Source organism: Diabrotica undecimpunctata, chromosome 8, assembly GCF_040954645.1.
Source record: "Diabrotica undecimpunctata isolate CICGRU chromosome 8, icDiaUnde3, whole genome shotgun sequence".
NCBI classification, from domain to species: Eukaryota; Metazoa; Arthropoda; class Insecta; order Coleoptera; family Chrysomelidae; genus Diabrotica; species Diabrotica undecimpunctata.
The window spans coordinates 122,041,250-122,060,287 of NC_092810.1; the positions used below are offsets into that span (position 1 = coordinate 122,041,250).

Sequence of the window (19,038 nt, forward strand, 5' to 3'; positions counted from 1 at the left end):
CGTGCTAGATCTATCATCACCTGATGTTGGAAGAGCCACATCTCCTTGTTGGGAATGGGGTAGATACGTATGTTCTGAATCCTTCTGTTCGAAATAAAACAATGTCATCAGTTTTTACTAAACTTATTAGACAAGGCGATATTTGTTCTAAAACACCCCCATTTGGGTAAATCGTATTTTACCTTGTAGAAAATTTTTAAAATTTAAAAATGCTATATCTGCCGAGATATAGCAATGAAAAGGAAAAAAAATTAATTTTTCCAGTTTGTTTTTCCACAAATTATTTAATAAAACATTTAGCCCACCGTTTCAAGTGTACGCATAGTGAAAGTATCATTTCCAATAACATTTGAAAGCGATCAAAGCAAAGAAATTAGATTCTATATGATTTACCTAACCCAAAACATATACCACCTGGTCTACATGGACGGCTATATTTGGCATGTGACAGAAATAGTTCATCAGTTACGGCTGAGGAAATAGATTTGAGATAATTTATATATGTAAATTTATATTTAATTTGTAAATTTTTTTATTTATATTTAAATTTGTAATTTAAAATTTGTATCGACTGAGAGTAATGCCAACATATTTTGCGTGTGATAATTTTCCAGAGGAGACAGGTCCAGAAATAAGCAAAGAAGAAGTAATGCAAGCAGTGAAGTCATCAAAGAATAGCAAAGCTCCAGGACCAGACGAGCTACCAGCGGATATACTAAAGTTGATAGACGAAGATCGAATCCATTTGTTAGTAGACTTACTTAGAAAGATTTATGAAAACAGTATAATTCCTGAAGAATGGCTAAGATGAACCTTTGTCCCTCTTCCCAAGAAGGCACATGCTAAGCAGTGTAGTGATCATCGCTCGATCAGTCTGATGAGCCATACCTTAAAAATATTCCTCAATATAATTCACAATAGAATTTACAGAAAATTGGAAGAAGATATCGGAGAAACTCAGTTTGGATTCCGGGAGGGATATGGAACTCGCGAAGCATTATTTGCCTTTAACATCTTGACACAGAAGTGTTTGGATGTGAATCAAGATGTATTTGCTTGTTTCATTGATTACAACAAGGCGTTTGATAACGTCAAGTACGACCAACTTTTAGATATCTTGGAAGCTAAACAGTTAAGACACTCGCGATATAAGAATAATATCTACTCTGTATTATAATCAGAAGGCAGTCGCACGCATCAAAAATAGCACAACAAATGAAATTCAAATTAAAAAAGGAGTTAGACAAGGATGTGTGCTGTCACCAATGCTATACAGAATACAGAAGAATTTTGAAAATACCTTGGACAGACAAAATAACAAATAGTGTAGTTCTTCGAAGAATGAACAAAGAACGGGAGCTGTTGATCACCATCAAGAAAATAAAGTTGGAATATCTTGGTCATGTGATGAGAGGGAAAAAGTACCGATTGCTCCAGTTAATTATCCAAGGAAAGATTCAGGTCAAACGAAGCGTGGGGAGACGACGTATATCTTGGCTGCGCAATTTAAGAGACTGGTTCCAGTGCACATCTAAAGAATTATTTAGAGCAACAGCTTCAAAGATACGAATAGCAATGATGATTGCCAACCTCCGTAGCGGAGAGGGTACTTGAAGAAGAAGTATGTCAAAAAAAATATTGATTTTTTTTAGTTCACTGAATCTGCCGATGAGTGGTTAAAAAGATTTTAAAAAGAAGTGGCAATTTCCTCATTGTTTGGGCGCTGTCGATGGAAAACATATATTTGTTCCACCGAAGGATAGTGGTTCCCATTACTTTAACTACAAAAAAACACACAGTATAGTCTTGATGGCTATAGCAAACGCTCACTGCGACCACCAATCCGATAAATCACTGCGATGTATCGTTTACTCACGACGATAAATTGGGTTTACTCACTGCGCCGGTTTAGACGCAGCGTCTAAACCGGCTTTTATATGTAGGTATGTATGTACAGATCTTAAATATCTCTTGTAATATCTCGTATATTACCTCTAGTTGGATGTGTATGAATACTTATTGTTCTCATCGGCTATCTTAAAGATACTGCTATAGTTTTATTTCTTCTTACTTCAGATGGCATGCTACTTGTGAGTTATTTCTGGAACTCCACCTGGAGTGTTGTGTGGATTGAGTAGCTTAACAGGCATTCTTGCCAGTCTCATGCCCTGATAAAGGAGGGTTGAGAGGAAGGCCAACAACCTGTAAACCAACAATATGTATGAATTGAACGGATACAATCGCAATGGACAAAATTTTTTTAATCTTAGAACGTCCTAAGTTGGTACCGAACTGCAGCATCCATACACGCAGTTAAGCTGAAGATGGGCTGGCGATGTCCATAGGCTTCCTAATAACCAACTTCTCAATTTAATCTGGGAGGAGGTCCCAACAGGGATGTCCTTAGGACGTCCACGAATTAGAAGGACAAAGAAGAGTTGTATGGCACTTTTTAATTGGAAACGCCACTTGCTTTTGTTACTTGGATCGAGTACCTCGACAGAACTGTAACCGGTCTCAAGTCCGGATAAAAAAAAAGAGGCGGTCAACAGCCAGGTTAGTACCCTAGTGGTAGAGTTTAAACACATGTAATTCACAGAAACTGGATTATGCTTTGAGACAGGAATTATTTCATTACGTAGACCAACGCGAAAAAAATATGTACATCTATCTGCGCACTACAAGGGACGAAGAAAAAATGAAAGAGGAAAATTATGCTGGATGACGTTTTGATGATTTACAGTAGTGTTGCGAAAGAACCCTATGTGATAGAAATCTATGCACCTGAGAACAACAGAAATACTACCACAAGAGAAAACTTCCATACATCTTCAGACTATAATAAATGAGACCTCAAATGAGACATATTAATACTGAGATAAAGTCAAAAATTTAAAAAGCCAGTATAAGACAAATAATGACATATGTATCAGAAACAAGACCGACATAGCCACAATACAAAGGCTACTTGAAACAGCAGAGATGAGAGAGAGTAATGAGAAGAATTACAGGAAATACACTGAGAGATCGAGAAGTGAAAACATTACCAGAAAATGTAACGTACAGTGTATAAATGAATGGACACTAAACAGAAAAAAAGAATTAAATAACCACATAAGCAGAATGGGAGAGACCGTGTGGTCAAAACGGCAAGATAAAAATCACCAATCGGTAAAGAAGTATTGGACCACCGCGCAAAAGATGCAGTGACAACCTTCCATAGAAGAGAATTGCCTATAGAGAGGTCTATAAATTGCAAAGAGATGCTTGGAATTGATTGTGGTAATTTTTGGTTAATTAGAGTCCAGCTTGGAGCCCTTCAATTTTACCTCGGACTCATTATCGATTCGGGCGGCGTCGCACATACTCCATCAGCTTTCATTTTTTTTTCTTTATCTTCCAAGTCATTCAGCCTTGACAACTTTCCAATCTATTTTATATATTTTTAATCTATTGTTTAGATTGTTCAGGTGCTTGAACGTGTAATTTTAGTAATTCTTTTAGTTACACACCAGGTATCGTTAAAATAGTAATTAACGATAATAGCTTATTTTATGTAAATACATAAAAAAACTTTTCATGGTATAAAATATTTATTGGGCCAAATTGTTGATAATAAAAAAACACTTAAAACTTAACATATTAATAATGCAACTAAATATAATGTGCGATTATAGACATATAGAAACAGTTTAGGCTGCGCGGCATTGTTAAAAATCATTTTAAGAAGCAAATTTAACATTTCAGGAAAACTTCTTGTTATATCTGTGCAATAAATATACGAATTTAATTTCATAATAATCCTAATATAGATAAAACATGTTTTTTTAAAGGATCAAGAACAAACGTAAAAACATTTTAAAATTTTTTCCAGGGAGAACAAAGTTTTGGTTGCTGTCGCATTTTTGCGTTATTATATACATTACATATGAATATTTTTAACTACAAAGATGCCAAAATGCCTTTTCTACAAATAATTAACGCACAGACAGAAAGACAGACAGTCGGACAGAAAACAACAAGATTTCAATAAGCAACTGTCAGGACCTAAGTTGGAGCCTCAAAAGGGAAACTTGACTAAAAACTTAACGAAACTTGTTATAACATTCTTCTTCTTGACGTACCTATCCGTTACGAATGTTGGCGATTATCATGGCAATCTTTACCTTATCTGCAGCAGCACAGATGTTATATTGAACCAGATTCTGAGGTTCTTTAACCAAGATGTTCTTCTTCTTCCTGGACCTCGTTTTCCAAATATTTTTCCTTGCAGGATGGCTTGAAGGAGAGCATATCTGGATTCATTTCGCATAATATGTCCGAAGAATTGTAACTTTCGAGATTTGATGTTGGTCAGTACCTCTCAGTTCTTATTCATTCTTCTGAGGACCTCCTCATTTGTGACTCGGTCAGTCCACGGGATCTTAAGTATTCTCCGATATAGCCACATTTCAAATGCTTCCAGTTTTCTGCACATATTTTCGTTCAAGGTCCACGATTCAACACCATAAAACAGGACAGAGAAGACGTAGTATCGCAGCATTCTCACTTTTGTATCAAGAGAGAGGTTGTGACGTGGACAGGTATCTTAAAATAGGAGTGCCAGATGTCATCTGTCAATGTCAGATACCAATTTTTTTATCCATGTTAAACTTTTCAAAAGTGTAAACATGAAATATAAGTATATAATATATTGTTTATAATATAAAATAAATGCTTATTGAAAATGGCAAATTTGCCGAAACGTGTGAGCAATATTTAAGTAGTTTTATTTACAACAGACCGACAAACCCATGAAATAATAAAGTTTATAATTAAATATTCACGGTCAGGAATTCACAAGCTTACTAGAAGCTATTTGACGAAGTTACGAATAACCTTGTATTCCGACAATACACCTACAGTTTTGTAAAACACCATCATCTGTACGCTTTACGTAGAGTAAAAACGTTGAAATAAAAGTAGACGATTACAGTTCTATTCAATTCGAGTTCCAGCATTTTCCTACAAGTGTTTCAATGTCGAAACACGTCTAGGAGAAAACCAATAGGAATATCGAGCCACTGATGAGTTAGTGACATTCCTATTTTAAAAGTCCTAAATACTTAGTCGAGAACAACTATATACTGAGTTATTTATCAACACACAAATTCGTCTCTCAATTAACAGTTTTGCAGCTAACATATGTTATAGACAAAGTAGGCTCGCAGTGTTGCGAAAGTTACTAATTACTACTATGGGCAGCTTAAGTTTCGAGGGTTTATCACTATAAGCACAGTCAAGTTTTACCTGAATCCTAGGGGTACATACAAAAAAATGAAATCGTGTGTTCGCCCGTACTTAATGGTACATGGTATTAACGTAATAAAAACTACATCGTTTAATTGCGAATTAAATATGAATGAACTGATATCAACGAAAGTAAAAAATAAGGTAGAGCCTAAGAACACCACATTCAAATTAAAGGATGTCAAAGTGTTACTAAAACAATCAATAAAAAATGTTTATAACAGCTTTTAACCTGAAGTTATAAATAAAACATGCAAACAAAGAAAATAAATTATAGGATGTAGACGTGTTGAAGTTATTATCGACCCATTATTAATGCACCAGAAGTAGTAGTGATAGCGAATTAAAATTTTAAGAATCTGGGAGTGGACCAGAACACACAGATATTTTAAGTAATAACTAATAAAAATCTAGTGTATTTATTTCTTTAACTGCATTTGGAAAGTAACTGACATAACTTTCATTCTTCGAGGATAGAGTAAAGTAAGTAAGTAATAAACTTATATATATATATATATATATATATATATATATATATATATATATATATATATATATATATATATATATATTTTTAAATAAAGACAATGAACAGCACTCTTCTCTCGTGTCAGACACCTCCACAGTCTGTGCTTTTGAAACGACAACCTGACAATCAATATTCCCATATTTCCCTGTGCAATTCCCGTAAATTCAAGAAAAATTATTTATATTAAACATATTATGAAAATACAATCCACAAAGAATCATTCCATGCAGAATATTATGATAAATGACAAGCACAGTTTCTCCCTAATCACAGTATCCCTGAATATTTCAACATCGTTTGTGACATTCATCTTACAGATCACGGACAATGAAAATATATTATCTAATACATTTCCAGGGAATAAACAACAATTATTAACATTTTTTTTTAACCTTTCGACTTTCAGCTCTGAAATAATTTTTGATTACTGAGTTAAAAGTTGAAAACTCAAAGATATAATATTTCTATATATCTGTTATATTTTAGGTTTACTCCCAGGAATTAAAGTAAATATATAAACTGCTAAAATTAAACAGCTTTATAAGCCATATTAATAACTAAAAACACACTCAATCATTCGCGAGCTATCAATAAGGAGGGACAAGAAAAGACAACTTCGCAATAAATCTAACTAGATAAAACACCTTCGCTACGGAGTTTTCTCTTTATGAATTTTCTGCACAGATATAGGCTTTATAAATTTCAGATTTGTAGTAAACATATTTTTTCAATGGATCTTCTGGTTTGTTACAATCATGTAAAATTTACTTCTTAAAATGTTCATTGTCAACACCATTGTTAACAGTCTTCACAGATTATTTTTAAGGTACCAAGTAAATTTCTATATGACTACGATTATATCACAAATAGTTCAAATAATTTTACACGATCGTGTAAAATACTTAACGATCTATAGTCTTAATTATAATAAGAAATAGGAAAAAGATGCGGTTTTATGAAAAAGAAAATGAGAATAGCACCTGGCGTCTAAAGTCTAAGTATCAAGCTAACCTGTAAAATCAAGTTCGTTTTGTTTTATTGACTCTAGTTTTCAAAAAACCACAAATGTTTCGTATTTCGTTTGTATCACTGGTACTAATACACGGTACTACCCATTTTATTTGAACGAACCAAACTTTTTATTGAAGTTAGACTATATCTTGTGTATCGTTAAAAACCATACCTGTTTTATTGAAGATACAAAGTTTATTTAAAATTATAAAGACAGAAAAAGAAAGAAAGAACACTTTAACCTAAAATAGTCCATAGTGATTGAAAATCCCTAAAGATTTGCTTTTAATTTCTATTAACATTCTATTAAGAAGTAGAAATGCTGTAAATATGAAGGAGAAAATTACTCACCTCTTCATTTTTCGCATGGGAAGTTTGAAAAATAAAGAGATCTAAAAGTGGGGCGGGTGGTGAAAGAAAATCACATTGGAATCAAAACAGGTGTGTAACTGATGAATTTAGGCATCAAAATACTTATGTAAAACTGGTACATGGTCATATACATCCCATATGTTTCACATCGGAAAAGAAATTAGTGAACAATCCACTTATTATGTAAGATAAACAGTATAGATCTTGTTCCATATTGTTTTAGTGGTAAATATTCCATCCTTTAAATATTGAATATATGGGGTAATTCTTCCCATAAAAATTACCAATAAAACATTAAAATTTGATTGAGGAAATTTCTTTTGATTTGGTCTTGGCGTTTGACTACCTTCTTCAGAAATACAGTGAAAACATTGAGTTTTGTCGTTTTGAACGGTACAAATTTCGCAGTAGTTCCCCACCACTCCACTATTCAGTAAAATGTTATGAACATTGTGCGACGGGTACAATTTATGTTCAGGTTACTCCCGTTCTGCGTGTTATCACGCAGTTTTGTGTTTTTTATTTATTGATTCTTTAAACTGAATGAAGAACTATTAATCAATGTAATACTTCATAATTATACACACCTTTTAGTTGTTGAATGGTCAAAATAGTTAAAATCACAGAAAATGTCAACAACATAAAACTTTAAGCACACACACACACACATATATATATATATATATATATATATATATATATATATATATATATATATATATATATATATAAACAACAAAAAAAGTTTTATTTCGTAGAAAGCACCTGGTCTCTTGTGTAAGCCAGTCGTCTGCTTTTAGTAATAAATTTCACATGTAAAATTGTTCGCGGAATTTCGCATATCCGCAGAATTTCGCGCTAATGTGCGAAATTCCGCGATGATCATGTGCGGAATTCCGGATTTTTTTTCCTATTCATTCCGATGGCTAAAAAACGACATGAATCAAATAAAAAAGAAACGATTTGACTCTTGTCATGACAACTTCTATAAAATCTGATTTATTGACGTATCTTCATAACTTCTAGTGGCATGAAAGATTGTATTCGTCTTAAAATGGGTAATACATAAAAAATGAAGATATCTTTTTTTCATGATTATTAAACTTAAAATTAATATATATTTGCACTGTTAAGTATAATCTAATTTGTGGTTCTGATTATACATATTTTCAATTGATCACTCTACAATATCTTTTTCATTCAAATTACTTTGCTATATGTACACTTATCCAAATTCAATACTCAGTTATTTTTTATCATTACTAATAGACAAAACACATCAAATTGTTCTATATATCTTCCCAAATATTTTGGTAAATTTATCTCAAAAGTTGTTCAAAATACAGAGTATATTACTAAACTCTCTGTGCATACTGAAGGATACAATAATAAAGGGTCAGTTGATTTTGTTCTGGCAGCAGTTTGTTGTAAGCTGGTTGTACTGCATCTAGTTGGCACATTGTATATCGATGATACAACTGATATTCAGCTTATTTCAACATAAGAGATATCGGCACCAAATATATCAAATGAGACCTGAGTCCATCTTTGGTGGAATCAAAGTGGTAGAAACATCAAAGTGGTAGAAAAAGAAAAATAAGATTGCAAAAAGATAACCAAAGATCCTTTTGGGAAACCACAACAAGACAATATTTAACAATTATATTTCATACAAAGGTAGAGGTACAATTAAAGGATTCCTTTTAATTTTGATATTTGTCATGATGTCGTTGGAAGCAGACAAGATGTGGTTTTTTTAATGGAAAAAACTCGAAGAGAGATAAAGTTTTTTTATGGTTTGAGTCTACATACACAACCACTGAGGAAGTATCATGTAGATTGTGGGAAGAAGACAAAATCCTCACACGCCTAGTCTCAAACTTCCATGCCTTAAGTAAACCAAGGTCACTATATTTTGGGACACAGAAAATATAGGAACAGCATCTTCTCGAGCCATCATCTAAAGTCTTAGAATATTATAAACTTTTTGAAGAATAGAAGTGTCAAAGCCATGTCGACTGATATTGCCAACTGGTAACCTTTATACAGTCAAGGCAAGGTTCAAAATACAGTCAGGAAAAGTCAACTTATACGTTGTAAAACAGGGTGGAGGTACGAGTCACCCCCTACTCTCTCTACCACTATTTTATGATTATTTGATCAGTGAATACGCAGAAAAAGTTCGCACCTTCTTGACAATAATTAGTAAAATTCAATCTCTAGCACATATATTTATGAGATAATAATTTAATAGTCTTTTATTTAGAATATTTTTAGATATAGTGAGCCACACAGGGTATAAATAGTTAGAAAGATTAATGATATAAACATATATAGGTCGGTGGTGCCTACACATCCATTTATTTATTGAGCTTATAAGTATAAGTAATCGATTCTGTTAATACAGTACAATATTTGTTATAATTAACAAGTTAATTAAAATGTAACATCCCGAAAAATATTATTTTAAAAATGGTAATATGTTATTATAGGCGGTTATTGTTTTCCAAACTGACAGTCGACTTACCCGGCCTCGATCTTGGAGGCATAAGCTCTGGTTTTAGTTTACAATTCTAAGGGTGATGCTAGTACCCTCAGGATGATATCAAATTCTGATGTCAGAATTGAATATCAGAGTATTCATCCTACTGTCTACATTACATATAACCAATTTCTTAGAATTTTCCGCCACCCTCCATATTTGAAATTGACGGTTTCTATGTATTTGTCTTTGGTTAACAAATAGGAAGTTATTTTAATACACAATATATGAGTTGCTACTGGAAAGAGAGAATCTGTATACGTTTATACCATTTCGATTACTAGCCACCATATAACCGAAGACAGCTTATATCATCGAACCTCTAACTAATTTACCTGGGGTACAACTATATTTATATGTAAATTGAAAGACAGTGTGTATCCATATAACAAAATTTTCATAGAACAATATTTCGCATCGTTATTTCACTGTACATAAAACACAAACAAGTTCACAACTTCTATCACTTGCACGCAATTTTATAATAGTCTTTAAATTTATTAAGGTATTCCTACTTATATATTGTTTCTACTTTCTTTAGTAAACAACAATATTTTACGAATAATTTTCACACTTATTTTGATTAAGTTATAACAATGAAGCAGTTTAGGGGCAGTCGAATATGAGTTTAAAAAACGAAGGGCAGTTTTTAGAGTTAGTTTATTGTGTCAGACAATTTTTAAAAATTTTTTTACAATCGAAAATGCTAATTGTAACTGCGTTTTAAATTTTTATAACATTGTTGAGGAAGTAAATAGTGTAAGATGGCAGTTTTAATTTTGTTATTTTTTCTATTAAAAGTGCACAAAATATTATTACTAATCGGAAAACAGTTCAACTATATTCACACAACAAATACTCAATAGCATCAAATTATAATCGAGACGTGATCACGTGTTAGACTGTAACATCAGTAGCGGCTGCCGATATTTAAAATTGATTGGGCTCAGAAGCTAATCCAAAATTCTTCACCAAACTTAAGAATGATTCGAAAAACGATCTGTAAGTGACATATTATGATTTTCTAATAGAAGTCTTTTAGAGAAATGTTGAATGGGTTGCATACGCAAGTCCATTTCAATTTACCGGTTTCGCATACTACAATTGTCCATGCATCTTCATGTCTCCCGAAAGGTAACTAAATGCTGCAAATATTTTACATAAAGCTTTCAAAGAAATAAATTTTCTTTAACCTTTTCGGCACCATTATTTATGTCATCATAGATAGATTTTGTTTATTGATAACATAGTTAGACCATTTAATCAGACATCTCTCACACTGATTCTTGCAGTTTTTTATAAACTTAAAAATATTAAAACATCGTTCTGATTCTCCTGTGCGGAGATATGAGACTTGCCTACTGGTTTACCCAATATTCACCAACCCATTTCAATTTAATGCCACACGGCCAATGTGAGTTTTAAACTTTTTTTTTCTGAGGGTGGAAATGTCTAAAAACCGTATCAGATTAACTCATCCGTAGGGATGGCTGGCGTGACGACACTTATGGAGCACTCCTTTCTCTTATCTCTGTCATTGGTCCGGCTGTTTCTCTTCTTCTTTTTTCTTTTTAATTACTGTTCGAATGTAATTATGTACAATATTCCATCCCTCCTTACTTCCCGCCAGCTTCACGATCATCTCTCTCACAGTAACAGGGTTCATACAAGATATTCCGCTTACATTCATCAGATAGTTAGGACACTCACTCTCTTCCAATGCCCGCGTCACCTCTTTCCACTGCATAGTGTTGAATGCATTTCTAACATCGGAAAGCAGCAGAGCCGCCGATCGCTGTTCGTCTCTAATGTTGTGCAATGCCTCGATTACAAAAAAAATTGCGTCAATTGTGCTCTTCCCTTTGCAGAATCCGAATTGTCTCGGGGGATAGGCCTCCTGATCTATCAATCGTGTCGTCGATCCCTCCTCGCAGCATCCTCTCGTACAACTTTCCTATGCATGGAAGGAAACATATGGGGTGATATTTCTCCCCAGTTTTGGTAAGCAGTACCAACCTTGATGTCCCCCAAGCTTCAGGAAATGTCTGTGCTTCAAGCAATGCATTCATGTGCTCCAAAAGCCACCCAGGTTCCGCGTGTTCTAGACCCTTTACCGCTTCGGGCGGTGTCTGGTCTAGTTCGGGAGACCTACGTGTCTTAAATGCATCCAATGCTTCGACTAATTTCATCTATGGTAAAGGGTACGGCCCGATCAGTTCCCTCGTTGTCCATACTCCATGCGATTTGCGGACAGAAAAAGCTCTCGTGTTACCTCAAGCTTTTTGTCTAGTGGCATTTCTAATGAGGGAACTATTTCATTGCGATCCTATATCCCTGACCAAAGATGTCCTCATCCAGCTTGTCACACAGTTCTCTCCAATGCTTTCTTTTTTCTGTACGAATTTTTTTGTAGAGTTCTCTCTTTCGTGCGCGGTATTCTATTTCGATTAGCTGGATTTGCTCGACAACAACAGAGTTTATCCCTGCTCTGCCCCATGCTCTCGTTATCCTTCTCCTCATGGCTATGCATTCATCTCTGAGCTCTTCGATGTCCGCACTCCACCAGTATGGCATCCTGCTCACCTCTCGACGACCCATTCTACTGCCTTCTACAGCTTTTTTCATGATTCTTCCCAGGTTTTCCACGGTTGGCGTTTGATCCTGTATCTTACCTACTCTCAAATTAATGAGTTCCTCATATGTCTTCCAGAGGTACCCATCGCTGCATTCGACTCTGGACATCCGAACGTGCGAACCTTGTTAGTAGTTCCTGCTCCGGTTATCAAGAATCCGATGTATCGATGTTCCGTTCCGGTATAGTCTGGCAAGAACGACCATCTTTTGTTTTTACTGCTGCTCCCTGTGTAGCCATGGTAACATCGATGTACGTACCCGTACCTCTCCTCACGACTGTGGATTCCAGACCGGTGTTCAGTACCACCAAATCCAAAGTACCCACCCAATCAGATAATATTCTAGCGCGAGTATCGGTGATAGGGGACCCCACTCCGCCACTTTTGCGTTGAAATCTCTCAAGCACCACGCATTATCCTCTCATACTCATCACCTCCTCCATGATCTTATCCATCTTCCTCTCATAATCACCCACCGTTATATTAGGACAGAGATAGCTGCACACCAGCTTGAATTCCTCCATCCGGATGATCATATACCCTTCCTTTACTTTTATTTCATATACTCGCAACTTCCTGTTATATATTCGTACACCGACTCTTCCAGTCGCATCCACAAACCAGCCTCTCCTCTTAACCGCATTTTTTATTTATTTGTGAATTTTAAACTACGTTTGAACAGTTCTGACCGGAGTATGGTTCGATTCATGTAGACATTATATTACTCACCAAAAAGTGGTTGTAGTCAACCCGTTGACTTTTCGAGCCCACATCTACAGTCGTTGCCTTCTTTGACAATAAAATTACATGCGCTAATATAATGGCAACTGATTCTATTTTTAATTGCAACTTGTGAGGTAGTAGTCTAGACAATTCTCACGAATTCAAAAACTCTGTGGGATAGTTGACATTGTGTTATGCTTGCTGTTGTTGTGTTGTGATGTGCACGAACTCGTTCCATTCTAAGCGTATCGACAATCTTCTGTCACTCTAGAACAGAATTCTGACATGCCAATACGACTATTACCATTTTTTTTGTCTCGTTGCTTATCATTGCTGTGAGTACGTCACGTAGAGTCGTCTTCTCCTTGGAATTGAAAATATTTCACGAATCTTACTACAAAAAATGGTAAATGGCAGTACTTTCATGGAGTCACAAAGGAAATGAATGACATATTTGTTTACTGTCAAATATTAATGGCGCGTTCAGAATTTTTTTAAGAAATATATATCTTAGAAATCGATAATGTTCCTTACAATTTCATTAATTTTTTATTTCATTTTAGTTTGATTGTTTGTTTGATCATTTATAAGATTTAAAATGATAAAAGATAAAAAGTTAATGAATTTAAAAAAACAACACGGTTCCCGATGGAGAATCGAACCCCGGTCCCTCGCGCAACAGGCGGGGAAACTTAACACTGCACTCCCCATTACAGCATTTGAATCGTGGTAACTGTCAAATGTCAAATTGTTAAACTCGCGAAACCTAACAAATCGTTAAGATTTCTCAAATTTTTCAATTTTATGCACCATTTTCTCAAATTTTCTTTCCTTAAGAACCTTCTACATAGTATTAGAGAACTAAAAAAAAGATGAATGAAATAGGTAAGTTGTACTCAAGTTATGACGTGACTTAGGGAAATAGGGATTCATTTTCATATAATACATGTCAAAGAATGGTGAACAATTCTGAAAAAGCTACTAAATTAGAGAGTGATTCTGGAGAGTGGTACTGTGCTGCGATTATATTTTCTATCTGCAGTGGTACTTACAAATTGCCCAATAAAAATATTTCTAGTATTTTTGACATAATTGACAAAAAACTTATATTTTATCACAAAATCATCAGTTTTTCAGTTTATTGTGTAATGAGATTTGTGATGCTGCAACTAAGATTTGTTAGTATTATATTTAGTTTCACTTTTCCGGAACTCATATACATTAAAAATTAATTTTCGAGTCAAACATTTTTTATAGAATTTAAAAATAAAATTTTGTGCACTTTACTTCCATCAAAAGCCCCTGAGAAACAAATTGATGATATAAAAAGTGTGTAAACTAAATCTACTTTAAAACACCGAGATCTACCTTTTTATATATAAACATTCACAGTAACATTATCATCCTTAATACTCGTTTTGTACAAAAATATTAAGTCGTTCTTCCACAAATTTTCGAAAGGGCGTTAAGTTATTTTATTCATCTATAAATACATACATTATGTGCAAATAATAATTGAACAGAAGAATATCTGCATTATATGTTAAATCTTTGGATTGTAGACTGTTTGAAGAGAAATATTATGAAGATCATGCACCTATTCAGTTTTTTTATCCCGTCATTTATTCTCTATCATGGCGCGTTTTTCAATTTCCATCATACAAGTTCATACGATATTAATATCTCTGTTACCTATGGTTACCTATGTATAGTACGAGTAGTACCTTGTGCTTGACTCTCTAATTATTCCATCCATACCTGCTGTTTTATAGTGCCCCAATATATTCTGGGTAGAAATCAATGAATAAGCGCAATCTATTCTACTCTCACCGTACTGGTCATCCATTGGCTGACTCAATTCACTAGCGAATTCCAATTCAGAGCCGCAGGAGTTTGAAATATTTTGTTATTTGGCTAGCGTGTAGTTCGATCCACGAACTTAGTAAAAACTACTCATTTCGAAATTATTCTGGCAATACATTGAACCAATGAGATAACTCCATGTTATTTGTGCTTTGCTACATGATTTCCATATGCTTTTCCATCTTTTTATACACTCTCTGCATGAGCTTTATCCACTCTTCTTTCTGATATATATTCTTTCTTCATATGTTTTGTGATTTCCCGACTTTTCTTCCTGACAAGTTGAAATTTAGAGTGGCGTGGTATCTATTACACCTAATGCATCTTCCCATTTTAGAACCTACTTTTTGCACTACAGAATATTCTCTATTATGGATACCAAGTGTTTTACTGGAAGAGAAATCTCAGGATAATTTTGGGACATACTGTCCTATCTTTATTACAGTTACCGCCTGTACACAGGATGGCTTCTGATCCCTGAATATTTTTTCGCTGTTTTCAACTCATTTTATATTTTACTTTGCTTTCTGTGTTTTACTTTTGATCTTCATTTTTATTGGTTTCTTTGTAGCGTTTCAATTTTCTGGTAATCTGCTCTCAAAATGTTAACTGTGCTGTACCTGTATCTCGTAGACAGTTTTTATGACCTATGACTTCGGTATATTTCGAGTTTCCCACATTTAATATAATCTCGTCTATGTCTAGACTAAGCGGACACCTGTTGTGTATTATAAACACTTATCTACTAAGAATGTTTTCATTTCCATTCTGTTCTAACTAGTAGGGTGATAGGGTATAAAATAACCGAATGTCCCGATTTCCCTCAATTCTTAGTTTGTTGTTGCGATGGCAGCTGACGTCAAGTAATAAAGTTTACAGTTTTTGTGGCCAAACGCACATTTCTGCGGTAAATTTTAAATATTTATCACTCTCGTTAAAACATAAAATATAGAAATATTTTTATCTTCCTAGGCTTTCAATGTCAGACTTGAAAATTATTTCCCTTGTTAATTATTTCGTCAACTCTCGCACTATCCTTTCATTTCTGTAGACTAGAGAAGAAGGGACTATGACGTTTATGGTGTTTTACCTGCCTTTTTCGCATCATAACATATGGCTTCCAGAGTTTGACAACTTTCAAAAGTGAGTGTGTACATATTTTATATAGACTATTGTTAAAGTTTTATGGTCGATTAGGGACACATTTATATAATGCATTTTAAGACTTAATTCTCAATTACTTTAATTATTAAGAAGTTATGCTTTTTTGAGAATATTGTATGTTTGAATTATGATTCTTATTAGAGAATATTATGTGTAATTAAGAAATATTATAAAAGAGCAAAACAGCTTTTTGCGGTTTCACAGATTGTGGCCCTTTATTTTTTTTTACCGTCTTTTGCTTTACTTTCAAATCTTTTTAACAGCTTCTTCAATTCGGATTTTTGGATTCAGCTCCACTATTTTGTTCAGAATCTAACTTTCGATGACTACCAAGTGTTCCATTGAAAGAGAAGTTTCTAGATAATTTTGTGACAATATCCTACTCTTATGACTGTTGACATATAAAGAATCTGTGTTTTGCTAAATCATTTCCATATCCTTTTCCATCGTTTTTATACAATTTGTGGTTTATCCACTCTTCTTCCTGATATATATCGTTTCTTAGATTTTTGAGACAGTCTTCCTATCGTTATCACAGTTGCTGCCTATGAGTAGGATGGATTTTATTTTGCTTTAAATGCTTTACTTTTGAACTTAATAATTTTTTATTGGGTTCTTAATTTTATATCTATTAATTGAGCTCCATCCAATATTTTGTCCAAAATATTCTCTTTTATAGTTACCAAGTGTTTCATTAAAAGAGTATCTGGATAATTTTGGGGCAGTATTCCTACCTTTATCGCCTGTCTGTAGGATGGCTTATTTTTCTCAGTGATTTTTTTGCCTTTTATGTTTCCAACACATTTCATTGTGTGAGTCTCTTGGAAGTTTTGCTTAATTTTATATTTTATTTTCTTGTCTTTGCTGTATTTTTAAATCTTTTTTAACAGCTTTTTAAATTTGTACATTTGGATCCTGCTCCATATTTTGTTCATAATCTCCCCACCTCAGTTATCAGTATCATAAGTTTGTGACAGTATCCTACTTTTATGAGTGATATCGCCTTCCTGTAGAATGGTTAATTATTTTCGCCGGTTCTCGCGGTGTTGTTCTGTAGTATAAAACATTTTTTAATACATGGAAGAACGTTTTCTTGAAAACATTTTATTTTCTCCATTTGTAAATCCATAAACCGCCTACAAAGGTGGGCAATTTCAGATATCTTCTTAGCGAATCATTCTGAAACTACTAAAAGTAACTGTACTGGAATCTTTATATAACTCAATCCTAAAATAATCGATCGTAGGCGAATTTTTGGTCTTTATACAGAAACTTGTTCACATTTATCCGTTATGTTCACATTATTATTTGATGTATTTATTTTATAGCCCTCTATTTTACGATTAAAGTGTAAAATTGATTAAACATCTGACTTTCCAAAAGAGAAGTCCTAAAGACGGTTTCACAAACATCAGTTAATTCCTCAATTGACTAATAGACGGTCAACTGTGACAATTATTACTTATAGTTAAATTTACATACACGCACCATTTACAGGGTTATAAATCCAAGAAATACACGAGATATATCTTGCAACGAAGCATATAGTAAATACGTTTGTTAACCACAGTTTATAGACCTGGAAATAGTTGTGTAAAACATCTTTAGCAACGCCTAACACAAAATGCAAGGCCTGACTGACATGTTTGAATAATTTTGAAACATAATTTTGCCAAATAAATGAATATAACGAACCTTTATGAAAGTTCAATTAATTTTTTATGCAAAAGCCAAAAATGTTGAGGTATAACGTGTGTACCATAATTAAAAGTCATTTTGTCATGCCACTGTTACACCCTATATAAACAAAAATGCTTTACTCTTGGTCATATTTATAATATAGTTGACGTTTAATAATAGCCGTCACAGTTAACTGTGCATTATTAAGTGTGCAATTAACACTCGTTTGTGAAACCAGGCATTACTATTTGGTTCAAACTATATTCAGTGTATATTCACTTGATTTCTAGCCGAGTATTTAGGAACATCTTGTTGAGTTATTTAAGAAATCTTGAGAGTTGTACCCGTTTTAGTACCATTCCTATATTCTGCCTTCAAATTTTAGTGGAAAATATTTATTGCAATTAATGAGTCCATATAAAATTACAAAACTATATAGTTTGCGAAATGCTTTCGACGTAAGATCTTCAACGCATGTCTATTCCATTTGAAGTATTCCAGTCTATGTCAACTACCCAAATCCAAAACCATCGGTCCAAAAACGACGTGTACCAATTCAGTGCTTCTATGCAGCAATTCTTTAGTAGTTTTAGTTTCGGTTAGAGTTACTTTGTAGACTATGAAGGATTATCAGGCCATGATGAAGATGACGAACTGCAGCCCTCCATGGGGATTTTACTTAAGTCGGAGGGCGATGGAGTTCGCCCCTTAAGCTGATCTCACCAACAGTAAACGGACAGCTCTCCTGTGTGGTCAGCAGTATGGCGCCAGGCCGTTACTGACCTGGTTTTCATCTAAAACAAAAAATCAATATAAGACAATTATTATTATGCAATTTTTAATCGGTTTTTGTTTCATAATACGTTATATTTCCGCTATATTTAAATATTAAATCCTATGATTGGTTTTTAAGGCCTAACTATCTCTTGCACAAAATTATCTCACCAACTTAATGAACTTTGCAATTACATTATTATAAATTAAATTTAATTATAATTAACCTTTCCAAAACCACGCTAGAAAAACAAATTAAACAATTAAGCAATTATTAAATTAATGAACTCATTAAATTATACATGTAATCCAGGGAAATAGGTATTTCTCAGGACTTCGCAATAGCCAGGTATTTGACGAGTTTTTTCGTTCATATACAGGGTGACCCACCCTATACGCGTCGGTCCCTGTACGAAAAACGACTTAATAGTAAGTTTTTTCTTTACGGGAAAATACAG

The 19,038-nt window shown here is 33.8% G+C and overlaps 1 protein-coding gene across 1 annotated transcript in view; it reads right to left on the reverse strand.

The window, feature by feature from the left end:
* Positions 1–4,791: 4,791 nt before the first annotated feature.
* Positions 4,792–19,038, reverse strand: part of Reph (Regulator of eph expression) — a 118,623-nt gene continuing 104,376 nt past the window's right edge. Inside the window, exon 6 of the mRNA XM_072540874.1 lies at positions 4,792–18,600. Coding sequence (XP_072396975.1) covers positions 18,526–18,600 — 75 coding nt within the window. The 3' untranslated portion in view covers positions 4,792–18,525. The remainder of the gene's footprint in view (positions 18,601–19,038) is intronic.